Genomic DNA, 20,784 nt, shown 5'->3' on the forward strand with positions numbered 1-20,784 from the left:
TGAATCAGGAGATATTTTCTAGCTGTAACCCTTAGCCCACTGCTAACAGATGCCCAGCTCACTGCATTGTATATACTGCAGCCATAATGCACTAGTGGTGGAGTGGCTGGATTTACCCCATAATGTCCCATGTCGTATGCAAGAAGATAATGAAGCAACCCACCTGACAATTAATATTCACAAACCCTATAGCAACACACAGAAAGCCAAATAAACATTATAAACCTAGGAAAACACCCCAAAGCCATTCACAGAGGCATAAGGAAAAATGCAAGCACTGAGTTGAAGAGGTTAGGGGTGACCAGAAGCTTAGCCAACATTGAGGAGAGTCTTAAGGAAGCAGAGGGAGGAGGAGAGGTGGATGAGTTTGGGGAAGAATTTCAGGCATGGAAATCTTACAGCTGAAGGGATGGTCATCAATAATAGGGAAAGGTGGTTCACAAAAGATCAGAGTCAGAAGAAATGAGTTTGGGAATTGTAGCTCTTAAGGTTCCAGAGATAGGGAGGATTTAGAACAAGGAAGCATTTAAACATAGCAATGAAATTTTAAATTTGAGTTATTAGCTAGGGAACAATCAGTGGTGAGGATATGGAGTTTGTCTTGGCAGGTGGGTGTTGAAGATGATGCCTTAGATGTTACCAAGATATAGCTGGAAGAAATGACAAATGTGCACTGCGACAGCATAGAGGCAGTAAGAGGTTGAGAGGTAGTAAAGAAGGTGAGCTGGATGCCATCAGCATATAGTGGAAACTAACCCAGTATCTGTGGCAGGCAGCCATATTAAAGGGCAATACTACATAGCAGAACAAGCCCCTAAGCAGTTGTATACCACTATGCAAGATTGACCTGTGTTCTTTTGCATCAATTACACTCAACTATACATATAATATGCAATGTTGATAAATATGAATATTGAAATGCACTGTAACTTAAAAATTGCAATAGATAATTTTCCATTTAGTTATATTAGGCATGCGTGTTAATAAATGAACCTCATCAGCATTACCCTAATACAGAAATGCTTTTCATATCAGGGAAATCATAAATAGAGCTGCAAGTGGAAAAATGCAGAAATGTTCAAAATTTTCAATGAATTTAGATAAATTGACAAATGATTAATATTTTCTAATCTGGTTATTCATCCAAATTATTTAATTGAGATTAATTGAAAATAATATCGTAGTTTTCATACATTTGTGACTGATACTCGCTATTGTCCTTTTTCATAACAAATTCATGAGTTTATCAGCATATTTAATGCATTGAGTCACTGATTGCCCCATATTTTGGGTCGAGCTGAGTTTAGCCATTTCGTCCTCATTTTTATGGCCGTTTGCCTGATTGGTTAGTTTAGAATTTGATAATGAGTTTACTGGGATGGGAACGGGGCAATTAGGGATGGGCAACAAATTACTGGCCTTGCCAGTGACGCCCACATCCTATGAAAGAATAAAACAAATGTCACAGCTAAGCACTGATTAGAATTCAATACGTCACAAATACAATGTGTTTTATTAAAATAATTAATAAGTGTTCCCTTTAATTAATAGTGGACCGTGCTTTTATGTTGTAAAATAGTTGATGTAATGTATAGCAATGGCGTGGGAAGTGAGGAGTCAGGAAAGGGTATTCCAGTGCCGATATCCCACTTCTCACGGTAATTGAATCTAATTCCTGAAAGCCCCCTAGTGGGAGTTCATCACGAATTCAACCAACTAGCAATAGCAGGTAAACAATTCACTATAAGTACTCGCTATCACAGCGGCATAACGAGAAGGTTTTGTACCCCACATGTGACCTACAATATCTCTTCACAGGTTCTGATTAATGGACTGGCCAGTTCCAGATTTTTTTCATTTTTATTTGTGGCTCTTAGAATTTCGGTTTTTAACCCTCAAAATACAATACTAGGGTCGTATTTGAAGATACAATGCAATAAATGTGTTTGGTAGCCTCAAGCATAAATAATGACTTTCGAACAAGGGGGGTATGATGCGATTTCAATCTCGATCTATCAAAATTATATATTGCAATATGCACAGTTTAATCAAATACCAATAGTCGAAAAATACCAAGTTCTCCTTAACGGCGAATCTTAACTATGCTCAGTTAGTAACGTTACTTCTTTATGCCAAATAAAAAATGATGGAGACAAATACAATATGGTCAGAAACTGCAACCTGGCATTGAAAGGGGGCGAATGCGACAGATGCTATGAACCAATTTTCACCATGCTTGCAATACCCGGGTAAGAAATCTATCCTTGTATGTTAAGAGAATAGACACAGCCTTATGGATGTATATGCCAGCGATCACAACGCTATTGCGGGGAAAGAATCGCTTTACTAAAATTGTTCAAAAACACAACCTGAAACTGCAGATTCTACTACAACACGGTCTGACTTTCTTGAACCGAACGGCTGCTTTCCATCTTAAAAACTTCCGTCTCGAATTCACCTATTTACATGATACTGTTTATGTGAGATGTTCTGAAGAGGTGAAATGATTTAACGATCGCGCTTCAAAGCCGCACTAGATCTTTAAGAAAGAATCATGAGGCTACTGTCCCCTAACGGCAGTTGCCTTTACTGTCTCTCACTGATTCACTCTCACAGTCTCACTACACGTTTAGTTCATAACGTTTGTAACGCGCTCTACAGATTTAGTGTAAATATACTGTGCACTGATTTATTCAAAAGCTAAAATTGGAGTATATGGAGTTAACGGAACATTAGCTGCACCTTTAAACCAGTTACATCGTAATACTTGCGGAAGATATAGATTATACCACCCGTGAGATGTAAAGTTTGAAGATCACCAGGGATGTTCAGTATGATGTTGACTAATTCAATTATCGGTTGTTCTGTACGGGCACTTATCCTAAGTACCTCATATTCCAAACTTACAAAGTATGGGAGTCAAGTGTTTCTATTGTAGTTAAATACCTGCATTTATAATCCTCCCATATAAAGGTCTTTAATTGTCAGTATGCCAATTCACATCAAACCGATTGGTAATATGAAACAATGATTTTCAAAACGTGTTATTCGTCACAATCTCTAATATTTCTTTCAAATGATTTTACATATTTTAATGACACATAGTTAATATGTTGTCCCATCCACACATGTCTGTAACAGAGTCTGTGGTACTGCAGTTTGGATAGAGTCATAACGGCACAGAAGGAGGCCATTCGGCCTTACTCTCTGCAGAGTAATCCGATCAGTACCATTTTCCCGCTCTATCCCCTCTATGTGTATTTAACTAATACATGTGGTTGAAAACGTCTTACGTCTTAACGTATGTAGGTATTCCAAAATAATGTTGACTGACATTTGCCAGCCATTTAAAATACTTCTAACTTCATTAAGTTAACCAAGCAGATAATGTAGAACACGATCATTGCATTAATAGAGCTTATGATATGACGAGAACCATATAGGTCAAACATAGCAACTCTAACCAAGGCGGGAAGCAGACACAACTGGTCACCTATGAAAGAAGTAATGGGTGGTAGTAATAGCAAAACATAGACCGATTACAAACATTTTATTTTGTAAAATATTTCTAGATTTTATTTTACCTAGTTTTTTTAAAAACAAACACTTCCCCTCCATTCCATTCTATTCCCTCCCACATTTCTTTTATTTTGTAAGTAGGGACATAGCAGGGAACAAATAAATGTTGATTGTAGATCTCCCATGGCCTGGTGCTGTCCATGTACTCCAACTGACAATCACATTGCCGTTTAATTGGTTAGTGTCCACTGGTTGAAAGAAAGCATTTGGCAATTGAGATAACGGCAAGCAATTGACGGCTTTGTTAATTCACTTCTCACAATTGCGATTTAAATGATCCCATATTCATTTCAATTTGAACAGATGTGCAGTTTTAGGAGTGCTTGCATTGAAGGATGATTTTGGCGTGGGATTGGGTTCTCGTCTATACAGAACAGCAGACTGATCTTTCGAGACCGCTCAGGTGGCTTCTTTAGACACATTTAACAACTTTCTCCGCCCTCTGTTTATTTGCTTACACTTGGGGTTCTCAGTACGTGCAGGCATTTAAGTGGACAAAGTCATCTACAATTGTTAACTCGGTTTGAAACCTTCCAAACACCCTTATTGCAATAACTTGTTTTAGGAAAAAAATGTAAATATTTAAAACAATCTTGGAGAGCAGCGTACCTTGTATTTTGTTAATTAAAGCTGGGCATTAGGAGCAGTAAGAAGTGTTCTGTGTGTTATTGACACCCCCTAGTGCTCAGTGGCAGCTCTCTTGACCTGCCAATGTCTGGCAGGCACCAGCTGGAGCTTTCGCTCGGGCCGGCACCTCAGCGCCAGTTTCATTATTCACGGACTGAACCAAGAATACATATTCTGCAAGTTGTATTTTCTTTTTTTAAAAAAAAACATTCTCTATGGGGGCGGAAGTGTCAGCTCCAAGCTTTCATTTATGATCATGTGTGAAGAGGCAGCAAGTTGCACTCAGTGGTTAACAGCAGCAACCGCCTGCACGGAGGATGTGCATTTGAGGCGCTGCTGAAAGTTGTCAATTTGTGGAGCGGCGGCGGTCCGAGCGCTGAAGGTGGCGCCAATCTGCCCGGCACTTTCCCTCGCTCTCTTAAAACCCCCAGGACTCGCTCAGCAGCCATCCGCTTGAAGAAATAAAAAAAAAATACTTTTCTGACCAGCGAGAGATTAAGGGGGTGGCTCATATTCACGTTAGTACTTTTATTGTTAGGCAGCTACAAAGCTGCCAGAGCGAGGGTAAAAAGTATTTGTCTTTCCTGAGTGCGGAATTTTTTTTCCTGCGATTGAAGCTTCCCTCTTGGAAGAGAAAGGGACCCGAGCAGTGAGTGGCTCACTTTGGATTTGTTGTGTGAGGAGAGGGGATGCTGCCGTGTCCTCGCTGATTCCAGTTCCCAGCCCATGGCTCCCTCAGTCTGGACGTGAACGGATGACCGGAGGAGGGCGGCGCACCAACTCCTTTCGGCTACAATTCTATCACTTCATTTTTATTTTGACAGCCCGCAGGCCTACCTGGTGTCTCCCTGTCTGAGTCGGAGTGAGAGGAGCAGCTTCTCTTGGAGCCAGGGAAGGGGGGTGGTGTTTGCATTGAAGGATGATTTTGAGCGTGAAATTCAGCATCTTGCTGCTTCTCTCTGAGCGGCTGCTCAGCGCCGCGAGTCACCTTTCTAACCAAGGTAAGAGAGGGCGGGTGGGGAAAGTGCCAGGTCCTCAGCAACACCTTTAACTTTCGCAGCTCTACCAACAGTCTGTGTTGACCCGGGACACCGCTGCTTGCGAAACAGCGTGCATTTATTCTCGTGGCAGTGACCAAAGAGGGCTTAAAAAATCTTCCAAAAGATTGCAAGGGTATTTCAATCTTTTCTCAAATATCTCAATAATTTGCAGATCCATTGCAGGGCTGTATTATATAGTCTATGTCTTGGACATAGATGGATAGTGCACGTATATCTGCACCATCATTCGTCTGCTAACAACACCTTCCATAAGTTTAAAGAATGATCCAAGATGGTAACTAATTAAACTCGTTTGATATTTGTGCAAAATAATGGGTGCTTATTTTTCAACTCATGCCGAGATGTAATTCTGTTTTGACTTGAGCAGTAGACTGTCGATCACTCATTTTAGGTGTTTAAAGTGATGTAATTTTAACTTGTGGATTCTAACTGCGATATTTCCTCAAAATTTAGCAAAGTTACAGTGCTGTGCTGCAATGCCAGGTTCATTCAACAATTAAACATTTTTATGTGTACTGTATCGACCTAATTTATCAGGTTGCCTTGATTCTATTAAATAACGTTCAAAGTACAATAGAGCAGTTTTGGAAGCGACGCCTTTTAACGGGAATTTTTTTTAAAGTGCCAGTTAATGGGAGAATCATTTCGCTACTATTACGTTACCACCCAGTTAAAGGAGAGGTTATGAAATTGAAGATGGGTGTTATAGTATATTAAACTATAGTTGAACCGTACTGGTTCCCAAGGCGCAACTGAAGTGCTTTATTATTTGGCCTTCATATAGTTATGAGATTGTACCATAATCCGTTTAGTGTACATGTTCAGGGACTTCAAGATCGACCTCATTCGAGTTTTTATTGAGGGTAGGACTAAAGATTTTATCAAATTAAACCCGGTATTCATAGATTGGATGCTTATGCTAACGATAGTGACCATTTAATTGAGCTGTTTAGGGTTTATCATTATTTGGAAGGGGCTACTACAAGGTTACCACTGTGATCGGAGCCCTTTTTAGAAAATAATTTGGTTTATTGTAGATTTTTGATGGAGAGCTGTCTGAGATTAGTAAGATTTAGATTACAGTTGTGGACCGTGTTGCAGAGATGTATCTATAGAGAGGGTAACAATTCCTTTTGGTATCTGTGAAAATAGCTAGTGACTTCTGTCTAACATTATCAGCTCGGTGTAATCAACCATGGGCCGTTTTAGAGTTCAGAATATTTTATTAATACTTTAACGGTCATTGGATCAAAGAATGTACCAATTGCTTTCAGAAGTAGTGCTGAAGGAAATAGCAAATGAAATACTAGCTATGTTAAGAGTATATTTTCTGCATTCCAATGATACTGATTACTTTTTACACTTCACAATTTGATTAGAATTACAACGTGGATATTGTTGCTGAAATTAAAATTGAGTAATCATTTTATTTAATGCCTAATTTTCATGTTTTAATCTCATTTCCTGAAAAAAAATGTTAACAGTACTTTTGGAACTATTTAAATATTAATGAGCTTTCTATAATTTAAAAAATGTAACAATGAAATTATTGGTTCATTGATTTTATTCCAGAAGTATTAATCACAGCTACCCTTGAAACTAAAGTTGTTTCCTGTAAAACTGAATAAAATACACAAACAACACTATCAGATAAGATCAATTTGTAAACTTTTTGAATTTATTGTTTAATAAGAACAGTAACTGTTTATGGTCATGTGTTTCTGGTGCCTTAGAGTAAAATGAATGTTAACCCCAAATTTTCTGCATCTATAAGTTAGTGTAAAATAAACCGCAAAGAAAATTAGATCTACAATTGGTCATGGATCTAAAGCAAGAATCTTATTATGTTAATGCTCATTTGATAGGCTGAAAGAGTACACATTAAAGTGTGGATAAGGATGAAATAAGCACTTAACATCAGAAATCCTGGCTGTAAGATATTACTTTAGTTGACCACATGTTAATAGTGGCATCTTTTTTGCTTCACAAATTGCCTTAACAGTTCTGATGCTTAAAAAAAAATAACTTTTTTTTATTCGTTAATGGTATGTGGGCATAGCTGGCGAGGCCAGCATTTATTGCCCATCCCTAACTGCCCTTGAGAAAGTGCTGGTGAGCTGCCTTCTTGAACCGCTGCAGTTCTTTGGGTGTGGGTACACTCATGGTGCTGTTACGAAGGGAGTTCCAGGATTTTGAGACCCAGTGAAGGAATGCAATATAGTTCAAAGTCAGATGGTGTGCGGCTTGGAGGGGAACTTGCAAGTGTTGGTGGTGAATCTATTTGGGAAAGATGTAACATAAACAAAGTCGCAAAGAAAATGTGTTAAAAATAAGCATAATCTAATAGTTAAATTATGTAGGTAGGCTAAAATTGATCTTGGAAATTAAGACAATGTTGCAGACTTTATTAATTACTCAATTCTGATGCTGATAGGAAAATATGGGCCATAATTTGCTGTCAAAGTAATGGTGAAGATAATGATGCTCACCATTACTTATGTGAAAATGCTACTGCAACTTCAGGCAAGGGACAGATGTGCAGTTAAACTTAAATATCCAAAAGTTGCTGTCCAAGTTGTGCTCCTAAGCACCTCACTGTCTGCCTCATCATGAAATGCATTGAATAACTTTATGTTGTTGTATTTGTAAGGCAAATATGAACTAAACTTGTCACAAAAAGTTGTCTTGTTCATTTTAGTCTAAATACTCTTAACAACAAAAGTGTTACTGCCAATCAAGCCCTCTGGCACTGAAATTAATTATTGCATGTGTGGAGTCTCATTTCTTCTCGTTTTAATTAAAGACTTCAAAAATGTAAAATTTTAAGTCACTTTTTATTTACTTTTGTCTTTTCTTTCTCAATCAAATCTCTTTCCCTCCCTTTATTTCTCTTTCTTTACCTGATTTGATGCTCCATCATTGAATACATTTAAGGCTGAGATAGATAGATTTTTCGTCTCTCTGGGAATCAAGGGATATGGGGAGCGGGCAGGAACATGGAATTGAAGTCCAAGATCGTATTGAATGGCGGAGCAGGCTCGAAGGGCCAGATGGCCTACTTCTCCTATTTCTTGTGTTCTTGTGATATTAAATTCATCCATTCAGTCCTTGTTCTGATATTTCACAACCCTTCAATCTGATTAAGGAAGTACATGGGTGCTTGCCCTGTTCGCTCAGGTGCTTGATGCCTTATTTCCCTTGTCGTGACGTTATCAGCTTGTCCTTTCAGCAACTTGCCATGCAAAAAAAAATCTACACATGCAAGGGCAAGGATAACTAATAGCAGATGCCATGAAATGCCCTGCCACAGGGCCCAATATGTTGGCATAAGAAATACAAGTGTATTTTAGCTGTACAGTTGCAACATGTACATTTTCATATGGCGAAGCAGATTGAATATGAAGAATATATTGCTAATTTTGAACTAATATTTTAATACATCCCATTGCAAGATTTAAGTACAATATATTTATCAATTGATGTATTCTGGAAGTTGGTTTATTCTCAAGTTACATTCGTAAAATCAGTTATTTGAATTATCAAAGTAATGGCACAGGGTCAGTCACCTCACAGTTGGTAAAATATCGCATTGCCTCCAAAAATTAGCATTCAAGTTTCTACAATCCAACTTAGAAATTAAAGATTAGAACTGGTCACTGAAACATTACATCTAATATTCCCACACATGGCATCTGGAGGAAAATTCATCCCACCCTTGCCATTTTAATTTTTGTCATGGCTGTCATAAGGGGAAATGTGATACTTAAACAAATATTTATTTTTCTCCGTAAGAGTGCATATAGAGACTTTTCTATTTACATCAAGATATTGGGTAGGGAGAAAATAGCCTGGTAATTGTCACATGATTGTAAGTGGCAATGTTTAACTTTTTTCATATTTTTATAAGCTATATAATCACGATGGATAGTGAGGTGTATGGGTGCACTGTAAATGCAGAACGCCAGTGGAAATCTGTATGTAAATTAGATGGGCATGCTATCCATAAGAGCTTCAGGTTCATTGCAATAAAAAAACTAAATGGAGTTGTGGGGAATTTTCTTTTAAAATATTTCTATTGCACAGATTTTTGGCATCTAATTGACAGTGACCTGTTGTAGTTTTAAAGTTTAGCATTTAGACTGTATGCAACCTCTAAACATGAGGCAGCTTATATCATTGTATTCAAAAATGTTTTCGTCCAATTTAATATGCAAATATGTGTAGTTTTACTGACATGGTTTGGTTGCAAATGCTACAGAAAGCTGTTTATCCTTTCATCTGTTAGTTGTGATCAATGACTCATATCTGGATAGAATTAAATTCTGGTTGAAGTGGAAGAGTCAAGGATATTGTTGACAAATAATTGGTTTTATTTTGTTGCGAAGTGTGCATGTGAAACATTCTGTGCTTATTGAATTTCAGAAACTATGTACAGAGTTTTAATTTTCTCTGCAAAATATTTTCATCTATTTTCTGTTTTGTTCCTGCAATTGGGAAGCTATCACAATGCTCTTATAGCTGTCAGCAAGGGAAGCCAGGTATGATTCTCTCCAATGATTATTTCATCCTTTGCTATGCAACACTAACTAGTGCATCTCCCTGTTGAGCAGAAAGGATGTGTTTCTATCCCTGCTCTGTGATGGAGTTTAGTACAAAATTCTTGGTGCCCCTTGCTATCCATAGCCTAATTCTTGTTTTCTAATTTCCATTAAAAAAAAAAGATGAAAACACTTGACATGCCTGAATTCCTCTGCTCTTGAGATACGTTTTTGAAGGTGGTAAAAACCCATTTAAAACAATTGCAACTAATTGGCTGAAGGTTAGTTCCGGGGACTTTTTTTTTTTTTGCAGAGCAGTAAAAAGTAAAGATTGACTTTGTCATATCATCGATGTGACTCAAGTCAATTATTTATGTATGAAAAATAGCCCAAAGCAGCAAGGGTCAACAGATGAGTGCATTTGTTAGCCTTGGATGTAAAGCACAGCCAGATGTATAAAGCACCTGCACTGTGAAATTCATTTTTTCCCCTCAGTTTATTTATTTATTTAATTTATTTAGAGATACAGCACTGAAACAGGCCCTTCGGCCCACCGAGTCTGTGCCGACCATCAACCACCCATTTATACTAATCCTACACTAATCCCATATTCCTACCACATCCCCACACCTATCTTGTGAAAGGAATTTATACAATTCAGGAAGCATTTGGTAACATTAAATTAGGTAATTAACACACAAAAGCCATATCAACTATCACAATAGAAAAGTGCTGCAGAGAATGTTTTTTTGAAGAAAGAAAAATGCTAGAGAGAATTTGTCATATAACACTATTGTAGATGGCCAAGGATTTTATGTAAAGTTTGCATTTTTGTCAGCAACTGCACTATTTTGAAATAACTTTAAATAAAATCCTTGGCCATCTACAATAGTGTTATATGACAAATTCTCTCTAGCATTTTTCTTTCTTCAAAAAAACATTCTCTGCAGCACTTTTCTATTGTGATAGTTGATATGGCTTTTGTGTGTTAATTACCTAATTTAATGTTACCAAATGCTTCCTGAATTGTATAAATTCCTTTCACAAGACAAATTCTCTCTAGCATTTTTCTTTCTTCAAAAAAACATTCTCTGCAGCACTTTTCTATTGTGATAGTTGATATGGCTTTTGTGTGTTAATTACCTAATTTAATGTTGCCAAATGCTTCCTGAATTGTATAAATTCCTTTCACAAGATAGTTGCGAAATGTTTTTATTTAAATAAAATGATGAAGCAAGCAGTCTAGATAGAAGCGCAAGGTTAGTACTGTCCATCTTAACTTCTGTTTAAGCCTAAATACACCCTGATATTCGTGAAAGAGTTTGTATTAACATTACAATACTGCATTTCAGGACTAAGTACTGATAGTACTGTGCCACACCGATTGGAAAGCTTCTTTCATTATCACTACACATTTTTTATTCATTCATGGGATGCGGGCGTCGCTGGCTAGGCCAGCATTTATTGCCCATCCCTAACTGCGCTTGAGAAAGTGGTGGTGAGCTGCCTTCTTGAACCACTGCAGTCCATGTGAGGTAGGTACACCCAGAGTGTGGTTAGGAAGGGAATTCCAGGAATTTGACCCAGCGACAGTGAAGGATATAGTTCCAAGTCAGGATGGTGTGTGACTTGGTGAACTTGCAGGTGGTGGTGTTCCCATGCAATTGCTGCCCTTGTCCTTCTAGTTGGTAGAGGTCGTGGGTTTGGAAGGTGCTGTCTAAGGAGCTTTGGTGCATTGCTGCAGTATATCTTGCAGATGGTACACACTGCTGCCACTGTGCGTTGGTGGTGGAGGGAGTGAATATTTATGGATGGTGTGCCAATCAAGCGGGCTGCTTTGTCCTGGGTGGGGTCGAGCTTCTTGAGTGTTGTTGGAGCTGCACCCATCCAGGCAAGTGGAGAGTATTTCATCACACTCCTGACTTGTGCCTTGTAGATGGTGGACAGGCTTTGGGGAGTCAGGAGGTGTTATGTGCCGCAAGACTCCTAGCCTCTGACCTTCTCTTGTGGCCACGGTATTTATATGGCTACTCCAGTTCAGTTTCTGGTCAATGGTAGCCCCTAGGATGATGTTAGTGGGGGATTCAGCGATTGTAATGCCATTGAATGTCAGGGGAGATGGTTAGATTCTCTCTTGTTGGAGATGGTCATTGCCCGGCACTTGTGTGGCGGGAATGTTACTTGCCACTTATCAGCCCAAGCCTAGATATTGTTCAGGTCTTGCTGCATTTCTACACGGACTGCTTCAGAATCTGAGGAGTCAAGAATGGTGCTGAATATTGTACAATCATCAGTGAACCTCCCCACTTCTGACCTTATGATTGAAGGAAGGTCATTGATGAAGCAGCTGAAGATGGTTGGGCTTAGGACACTACCCTGAGGAACTCCTGCAGTGATGTCCTGGAGCTCAGATGATTGACCTCCGACCATCATCTTTTGTGCTTGGTATGACTCCAACCAGTGAAGAGTTTTCCCCCAATTCCCATTAATATAGATTAAGAATAACAGTGGTCCTAATCTTTGGGAACCCCTACATATAATACACGCTAATATAGATTCTGGGACAAAACAGTGTAATGTAACAAAAAGTCTTCTGTCTTTTTTTCAATTTTCACGTATTATTCAATTCATTCTTCACCTGAGGGATGTTTGCTGCTTTAATAAAAACAAATCTTTAATTACATTTTAAGTTTTTAAACTAATGTACTTAAATAATTGAAGTTGGGCGTTTAGCAATGTATTCCATATTGACTCTATGCTATGACACTGGTGCATGGTTACCTGTTGAAGGAAATAAAGACTGCATATTTTAACTGAAAAATCCATAATGAGCATCTATTGTGGGTAAACTTCTGGAGGCATATCCAGGCTGAAATTAATAGTCCATCAGAAGTTTCTGAATTAATTAAGGGCATCTAATGTAGATTGCTAAGAGACAAGTCATGTCTGATAAGTTTAAGGTGTATTGTTGAAGGAAATTTAGTGAGTGTTCAGTAGGTGGATTTTTAGATGTTTGATGAAGTAGAGCATAGAAGACTTTTGGAATGAACATGGTTTTAAAGGAAATGTAGCAGCATGGGTAGGAGCACAAACAAGAAATGCTGGAAATACTCAGGTCTGGCAACATCTGTGGAGAGAGAAGCAGAGTTAATGTTTTAGGTCAATGACCCTTCATCAGAGCATGGATAGAAAGTTGGGTGAAAGACAGAGTTAGTGGTTAATAAATGTATTTTAGATTGGATCTTAAATGGTATTACTTCATATTGGGTTTTTCTATCTTCAGTTCTAGATTGGGGTACAATGACCACAATATCAAAATTTAATTCAAAATAGCCAGTTGAAAAGAACAATTTACAAAATGTGAGGAGAATAAATTAAATAAATCTCTCTTTGAGAGAGAGTACCGGTACATATATGATGGGCCAAATGGCCGCCTTCTGTGCTATAAAACTTTTTTTTTATAAAATAATTTTTTAGAACAGTGGAAAGGTATTTATCTTAGTAAGACTGTCAATGTTTGATTTAAATCGCATCTACCTTGTTATGGTCAGGTGGTGAGGGTGGTTCCTACTGTTCACTTCCCAACTGACAGCAATTGTGTTTTTTTGTTAGAAATGATATCCTCAGTGTTTTATTTGCTAAATAAACAGAGTGTGACAGGTTTTCTTGTAGGTGTAAAACATAAGATTAACTATTTATTGAAAAAATCCATTCCCTGAAATGTAACACCACTCACGCACATATTCACTCTCACAAGCGCTCGCAAGAGAAGATATATAGAAGGAAAAGGGTTCAGGATGTGGTAGGTGTTAATAGTTTATGGTAAACCTGTTGAATCTTCTAAGTAGAACAGTCTCTTTTTTAAAGATGCAGGCCTGGGGTATTTGTAGTCTTGACTTATTGAGGTGTTTAAGATTTCAAACTGGAGGTGGGTCACTTTCAGTTCTCTGCTGCACCAAGTTGAAGTGTAGAATTAGTAGCCAGACTCCTTCATTACCTGGCTGGGCTTCTTTCCAAAGCCCTTGGCTCGACTGCCTTCTGTGATGTTATGATCTCTCCTTCACTCTCTTCAGAGAGCTACTTTTTAAGGTAAAAATCTCTCTCGTTAGCTTCTGTTAGGCGATGCATGGCCCTCTCCTCTGTTGTGACCACACAATGGACCAAGATAACCATGGCCATCGTTCGATGTTTGGATGAGTATAATGCAGTTATGATGTGGCTACTTCACACCTTCTTTGTTTCAGAGGAACCCATTCAATTCAGAAATATCTCTTGATGGTTTGAGGATGGGTGTAATTGACACCTCTTAGCCAAGAATGTATCCTTTTTTTCCTTAACAGACAGTGAAGCAATGTTCGAATACACGAACCAGGTTGTCTGACCTCCAGCAGCCATCCTGTGCAACATTATTTTTTTTTAAAGGTAAAGTCAATTTAAAGAGTCAACTTTGAATAAAGTTTGTATCTTAAAAGTAGGAATATGATATGCCTTTACTGGGCATGACAACCTGTAATAAAAGTTCTCCCTCCCCCAAAGGTGGAGGCATAACAATGGAAATTGGGACTCTTTGATAACATCTTAAAAAGTTGATTGGGAGTTAAATAAATCATATTATTGCTGGTATGATGCCAACGTTGCTTGAGGCTATCCTTTTGAGGTAGTATCACACTGATTCTGTTCAACTAATAGAGTAGATGTCACATTAAGCTCATTTATAAAAAAAAAAAAGCCTACGTATCAATTAGGAGCCGGAGTAGGCCAATTGAGCCTGCTCTGCCATCTGATTGTAATCTCAGCTCCACATTTATGCTAACCCCTGCTAACCTTTCACCCCTTGCTTATCAAGAATCTATCTACCTCTGTCTTAAAAATATTCAAAGTCTCTGCTTCCACCACCATTTGAGGAAGTGTTCCAAAGACTCATGACCCTCAGAGAAAAAAAATCATGTCATCTGTGTCTTAAATGGGCAAGCCTTATTTTTAACAGTGACCCCTAGTTCTAGATTCTCCCACAAGAGGAAACATCCTTTCCATATCTGCCTTGCCAAGCCCCCTCAGGATCTTGTGTTTCAAACAGGTCACTTCTTCCTCTCTCAAGCTTCAGTGGATACAAGTCTAGCCTGTCCAACTTTTCCTCATAAGACTACCTGCCCACTCTAGGTATTAGTCTAGTGAACTGCAGTATAACTGTTCTGAATATCTTATTACACTAAAACGTTGTATCATGAAGTTGTAGTATGTGGTTAGACATCTTAGTTCATCACATAATTCATTCCTGATTTAGAGTCACCATGGCACGGAGGAAGGCCATTTGTCCCATCTAGTCTATGCCAGTTCTCTGTACAGAAATCCAATCAGTCCCTTTTCCCCATTCTACCTTCAGAGCCCTGCAGGTTTATTTCCCTCGAGTCCATCCAATTTACATTTGAAATCATTCATTGACTCTGCTTCCACCACCTTGTAGGTGTATATTCAACAGACAATATGTCATGCATTTTCCTGCAGAAGGTTAGTTTGGAACAGGAAGGGGAACAAGCTTCTGTGCAATGTTGAGGGGTTTTGATGGTAAATAAGGAGGAGCAGATTCTACTGGCAAGGGGGCCAGTAAGCAAAGGACACAGATTTTAGGTACTGGTAAAAGAACTAGAGAAGAGATGAGAAATTGTTTTAGACAGTGAGTTGTGATGACCTGGAAAGGTGTGGAAGTAGATTCAGCAGGAACCTTCAAAACAAAATTTGATATATAGTTAGAATGGAATCTTAAAGCAAAGAGGCAGTGCCAGCTCTTTGGAAGTGCTGTCCAATTTAGTCCCCCCCCCCCCTCCACCCTCAACCTTTTTTCCATATAACCCTATAAATTGGTTCTCTTCAAATAGACATCCAATCCTCTTTTTTGAAAGTTTCTGTGGAATATGATACCATCACCCTTTCAGATAGTGCACTCACTTGTGAAATAATTTCTCCTCATTTCTCCTCTAGATCTTTTGCCAATTATTTTAAAACTATGACCTCTGGTTACTGACTCATTTGTCAGAGGAAATCTCCCGATTTTCACTCTGTTTTTAAATACCTGTAACAGGTCTCTGCTTAACCATTTCTGCTCTTAGAATAATCCCAGCTTCTCCACTTTCTCTCTATATAACTGAACTTTCTCATCCCATGTATCATCCTGGTAAACCTCTGTACGCTCATCCAAGGCCACATCATCCTTCCTAAAGTATGGTGCACAATTGTACACAGTACTCCAGCTGAGGTCTAACCAGTGATGTGTAAAGGTTTAGCATGACTTCCTTTATTTTTGCATTGAATGCCCTGTTTGCAAACAACAGCTTGTATTTATATAGCACCTTTAACATAATCGAACATCCTAAGGCACTTCACAAGAGCATTGTAAAACAAAATATGGCACTGAGCCACATGAGATATTTGGCAGACAACTTGATCAGAGGTAGGTTTTAAGGAACATATTAAAGGAGGAAAATGAGATAAAAGGTGGAGAGGTTTAGGAAGGAAATTCTCTAGCTTACGGCTCAGGCAGCTGAAGGTGTGGCCACCAATGGTGGAGCAATTTAAAATCAGGGATGTTCAAGAAGCCAGGATTAGAGGATCGAAGGTTGTAGGGCTGGAGGAGATTAGAGATCGAGAGGGGTGAGGCCATTAAGGGATTTTTAAAATAAGGATGAGAATTTTAAAATTAAGGCATTGCTTAACTGGGAGCCAAAGTAAGTTATCGAGTATAGGGATGATGTGTGAATTCTGAAACAGGCAGCAGATTTTTGGATGACCTCAAGTTTTTGGAGGGGACAATGTGGGATGCTGGCCTGAAGTGAATTGGAAGAGTCATGTCTAGAGGTAACAAAGGCATGAATGAGGGTTTCATTAACCGATGAACTGAGGCAGGGGTAGAATCAGGCTACGTTACGGAGGTGGAAATAGGTGGTCTTAATAGTGCAAATATGTGGTCAGAAGCTCATCTCGGGGTTGAATGTACCAAGGTGTAGGAATTTGGGGTAATCAGTCAGTTAACCCTTTAATCCCTTATTCTCAAGTTCCTAAATGATTCAAAATGATAACCCTTATTGGTGACTGATTATATTTTATTCAGTATAAGTAAGACATGACAAATGCCAATGTCTGTGCTGTAGTATCAGCGCAACAGCATTGCCATTACATACTGAATAGAAACACAATCTCCATGTAACTATTCCCTTGTTATGCCCCAGTACTGTTGCATCAGTCCATATGACATGTTATACCTCTACAATCTCCTTACGTGGGGAATCCCTCCTTATACATTCTTTACTCAGAAAAGCCAATGGAGACCAATTTTTAATCCAATCATTACCTCGCTATTATTTGGCCCAATTACAAAATATACCAGTTATCTATCTGCCTGACCAAGCTAAGTCAAACCCTCAAGATCTCTGGCTTCCCACGCTCAGATTCCTATCAGCTCTTAAACATTTCAATGCCGGTGCCTGGCTAAAGCAAGGAAAACATGGTGGTCTTGGCAACCAGGTGTCTTGTCTAGGATTCAAGGCACTATTGTTTTCTCTGCCCTCTATCTGGGTCTCTGGAATCCTGCTAAGGTGTTTATCTTATCTCCAGTTCTACTCCGGCCCCCTCCCCAACTCTTTTTCTAGTACATTGATGACTGTATCGGTGCCATTTCTTGCTCTCACCCCGAACTGGAAAACTTCATCAACTTTGCTTCCAATTTCCACTCTTCTCTCACGTTCTCCAACACTTCCCTTCCTTGACTTCTCTGTGTCCATCTCTGGGGGTAGGCTGTCCACTGGTATTCGTTATAAGCCCACTGACTCTCTCAGCTACCTCGACTACACTTCCTCACACCCTGCCCCCATAAGAAATCCATTTCATTCTCTAATTTTCTCTCTCTCCAACACATCTGTTCTAATGTTGCAACCTTCCACAACAGCGCTTCTGATGTGTCTTCCTTTTTCCACCCGAGGAGTCCCCCTTACTGTGGTTGACAGGGCCCTCAACTGTGTCCAACCCACTTCCTGCACTTCTGTAGTCAACCCTTCCCCTCCCTCCCAGAACCACGACAGGGTTGCCTTTGTCCTCACTTTCCACCCACCAGCTCCACATCCAAAGGATCATCCACCACCATTTCTGCCATTTATTTATAGTTTTAATTTGTTTTAACCATGTGCCGGTTTTAAACTTGTTTCTCAGGTTTTTGCTTTTGGACAGAGCTGTTCATTATTCTGCCATTAACACTGTCTCTGGGATGGTGCTTTGTCTTTTACTTCTGCCATTAGCACTCCCTTTACCTTTAATTCCGTGACATCTCTGTCATTTAATCTCACCTGCTGTCTGCCCTATCATACGCCTTCCCTTTTTGTTCTCCCACCCAACCCCCTTTTCACTTGCTCAAAGCCTATTACAGTTCTAACTTTTGCCAGTTCTGATGAAAGGTCACAGACCTGAAACTTTAACTCTGTTTCTCTCTCCACAGATGCTGCCAGACCAGTTGCGTGTTTCTGGGACTTTCTATTTTTATTTCAAATTTGCAGCATCCGCAGTATTTTGCTTTTATTTTAGTGTTTATCTTTTAGTTCTCTTGCAGGCTGCCTTTTTGCGCACTCTGCTAGATTTCTGCTGAAGTTTACCTTTTTACGATTTGGTACTTTTCCAAACCTCTGGGCTCAAAAACACTTGGTCAATGAAGGCCCAAAGCACAAGTCCCCATTTGGTCACCCCTCTGCAGCTTTTACCCAGGATGCATCACAAGCAGGAATGAAACAATTCAGTATACGATTAAGTGTAACAAAGACATTTTTAAAAAAAATGTACAGCCAGTCATAGTATTTAAGCTAGTTTTCATTAATTAGCAAGAAAACTCATGTGGGGATTTCCCAGGATTCTTTGGTCACGAACAGTCTGGTTCAGTCTCTGGCAGTTGCAGAGAGAAGGATGGAGTCGATGGCTAGGGAACAGTTTGTGGCAGGGTCCAATAACAATTGCATCAGTCTTCCCAATATTTAGTTGGAGGAAATTTCTGGTCATCCAGTACTGGATGTCAGACAAGCAGTCTAACAATTGAGAGACAATAGAGGGGTCAAGAAAGGTGGTAAGGTAGAGCTGGGTGTCATTGGCATACATTTGGAAACTGATGTGTTTTTGAATGATGTCGCTGAGGGGCAGCATGCAGATGAGAAATAGGAGGAGACCAAGGACAGATCCTTGGGGGACACCAGCGGTAATGGTGGGGAGCAGGAAAAGAAGGCATCATAAGTTATTATTTGACTACTATCAGATAAGCGTGGAATCAGATGAAAACAGTTCCACCCAACTGGACAACAGTGGAGAGGCATTGGAGGAGGATGGGGCTATCAACCATGTCAAAGGCTGCATACAGATTGAGAAGGACGAGGAGGAAAAGTTTACTTTTGTCACTGTCCCATAGAATGTTAATTGTGACTTTGATAGGAACCATTTTGTTACTGTGGCTGTAGTGGAAACATGATTGGAGGGATTCAAACATGGAGTTCTGAGAAAGATGGGTATGAAGTTGGGAGGCAACAACATATTCAAGAACTTTTGAAAAAGGAAGGAATGTTGGAGATGGGATGGTATTTGGCAAGGATGAAGAGGGTCAAGGTTTGGTTTTTTTGAAGGAGAGGGGGACAGTGCTTGTACTGCATAAACGTAATTGCCTTATCAGCTTGCCCTGCCACCCAAGATTTGTGAATATGCACCCAAGTCTCCCCCTGCTCTTGTCTGCTTCTCAAAGTAGCACCGAAAGGAAAAAATGCAGGGCTATGGAGAAACAGCAGAGAAGTGTGACTAATTGGATAGCTCTTTCAAAGAGCCAATACAGGTATGATGGGCTGAATAGCCTCTTTCTGTGCTGTATTATAATACTATTAAGTTAATATTCTTTAAGGACCACTCCTCCAAGAACAGTGACACAAGCAAAAGCTTGGGAACACCCCCACAGCTTTGAGCCCTGAACAAAATAACTAAAAGGAGGAGACATGTCACATTTTTATAAAATTGATAATGATAGAGTGAATAAATGGAAGTCACAAGAAAACTCAAGTATTTCTAGCACCTCTTCCACTTTGAATCATATCACTTTCTGAAAGAAATAGGCAACTTGATGTTTGACAGTCAGACATAGCATTTAGTAATCTCTGGAATGGTTTCAGATATTAGAATCATTTAAAAGGAATCAAAGGCCACTGAAAATCAATTAACCATGCCTTCTGTTGAAGCAAAGTATGTTGATTGGCTTTACTTTTTCGAAGTTGTTTTGGTCACAACAAAATGGAAGTATCTCCAGCAAATAAATAACAATCTTGTCAATTTCTTACTAAGCATGTTCAATGTTAGTAAATACCCTATAAAACTACAAAGTAACTCCAATGTTTCAACTCTCAAAACTTTATTAAATCAATCATATTAATCCAAAATTTTAGATATCTAAGTCTTTAACTTTGCTCTTCAATGGCAATATTAAGCTACAGTAGAACATTGGAAGCCTGGAGCTCTAACTCTGGATGGATACCATGAAATTATGAGTTCAACTACAACATGTGCAGTTAAATACATATTAAAGTGAAGATCGAAGTCAGTCGCACTAAATAATTGCAACTTTCCTATGCAAAATACTGTTTATATATGGTTTAAAAAAGTGAAATGTACAAAAAAAAATCTTGTCCGCCTTCCCACCCACCCCACATAAATGCTGTCTTTTTTTATATAAACATGGTAACATTGTCTGATCTTTTGCTCAGGTTAGTATGTACATTCACAGCAAAATCTAATCATTCTGCTTACCTTTTTGTTTAACTAACAAAGATGTACAGTACTTATCCCAGTAGCAAGATTTGCAGCTGACAATACATTTCAAATTGTGATTTTTAATTATTTTCAATTACATTTTTTAAATGTTATTTTGACCATTAATTTTACAGTATATAAGTTCTCTATTTAACTTGCCATCATGT

At 38.9% G+C, this 20,784-nt stretch overlaps 1 protein-coding gene across 1 annotated transcript in view; it reads left to right on the forward strand.

The window, feature by feature from the left end:
- Positions 1 to 5,125: 5,125 nt before the first annotated feature.
- Positions 5,126 to 20,784, forward strand: part of epha6 (eph receptor A6) — an 888,039-nt gene continuing 872,380 nt past the window's right edge. Inside the window, exon 1 of the mRNA XM_068040607.1 lies at positions 5,126 to 5,207. Coding sequence (XP_067896708.1) covers positions 5,126 to 5,207 — 82 coding nt within the window. The remainder of the gene's footprint in view (positions 5,208 to 20,784) is intronic.

The sequence above is a fragment of the Heterodontus francisci genome, chromosome 10 (assembly GCF_036365525.1).
Source record: "Heterodontus francisci isolate sHetFra1 chromosome 10, sHetFra1.hap1, whole genome shotgun sequence".
NCBI classification, from domain to species: Eukaryota; Metazoa; Chordata; class Chondrichthyes; order Heterodontiformes; family Heterodontidae; genus Heterodontus; species Heterodontus francisci.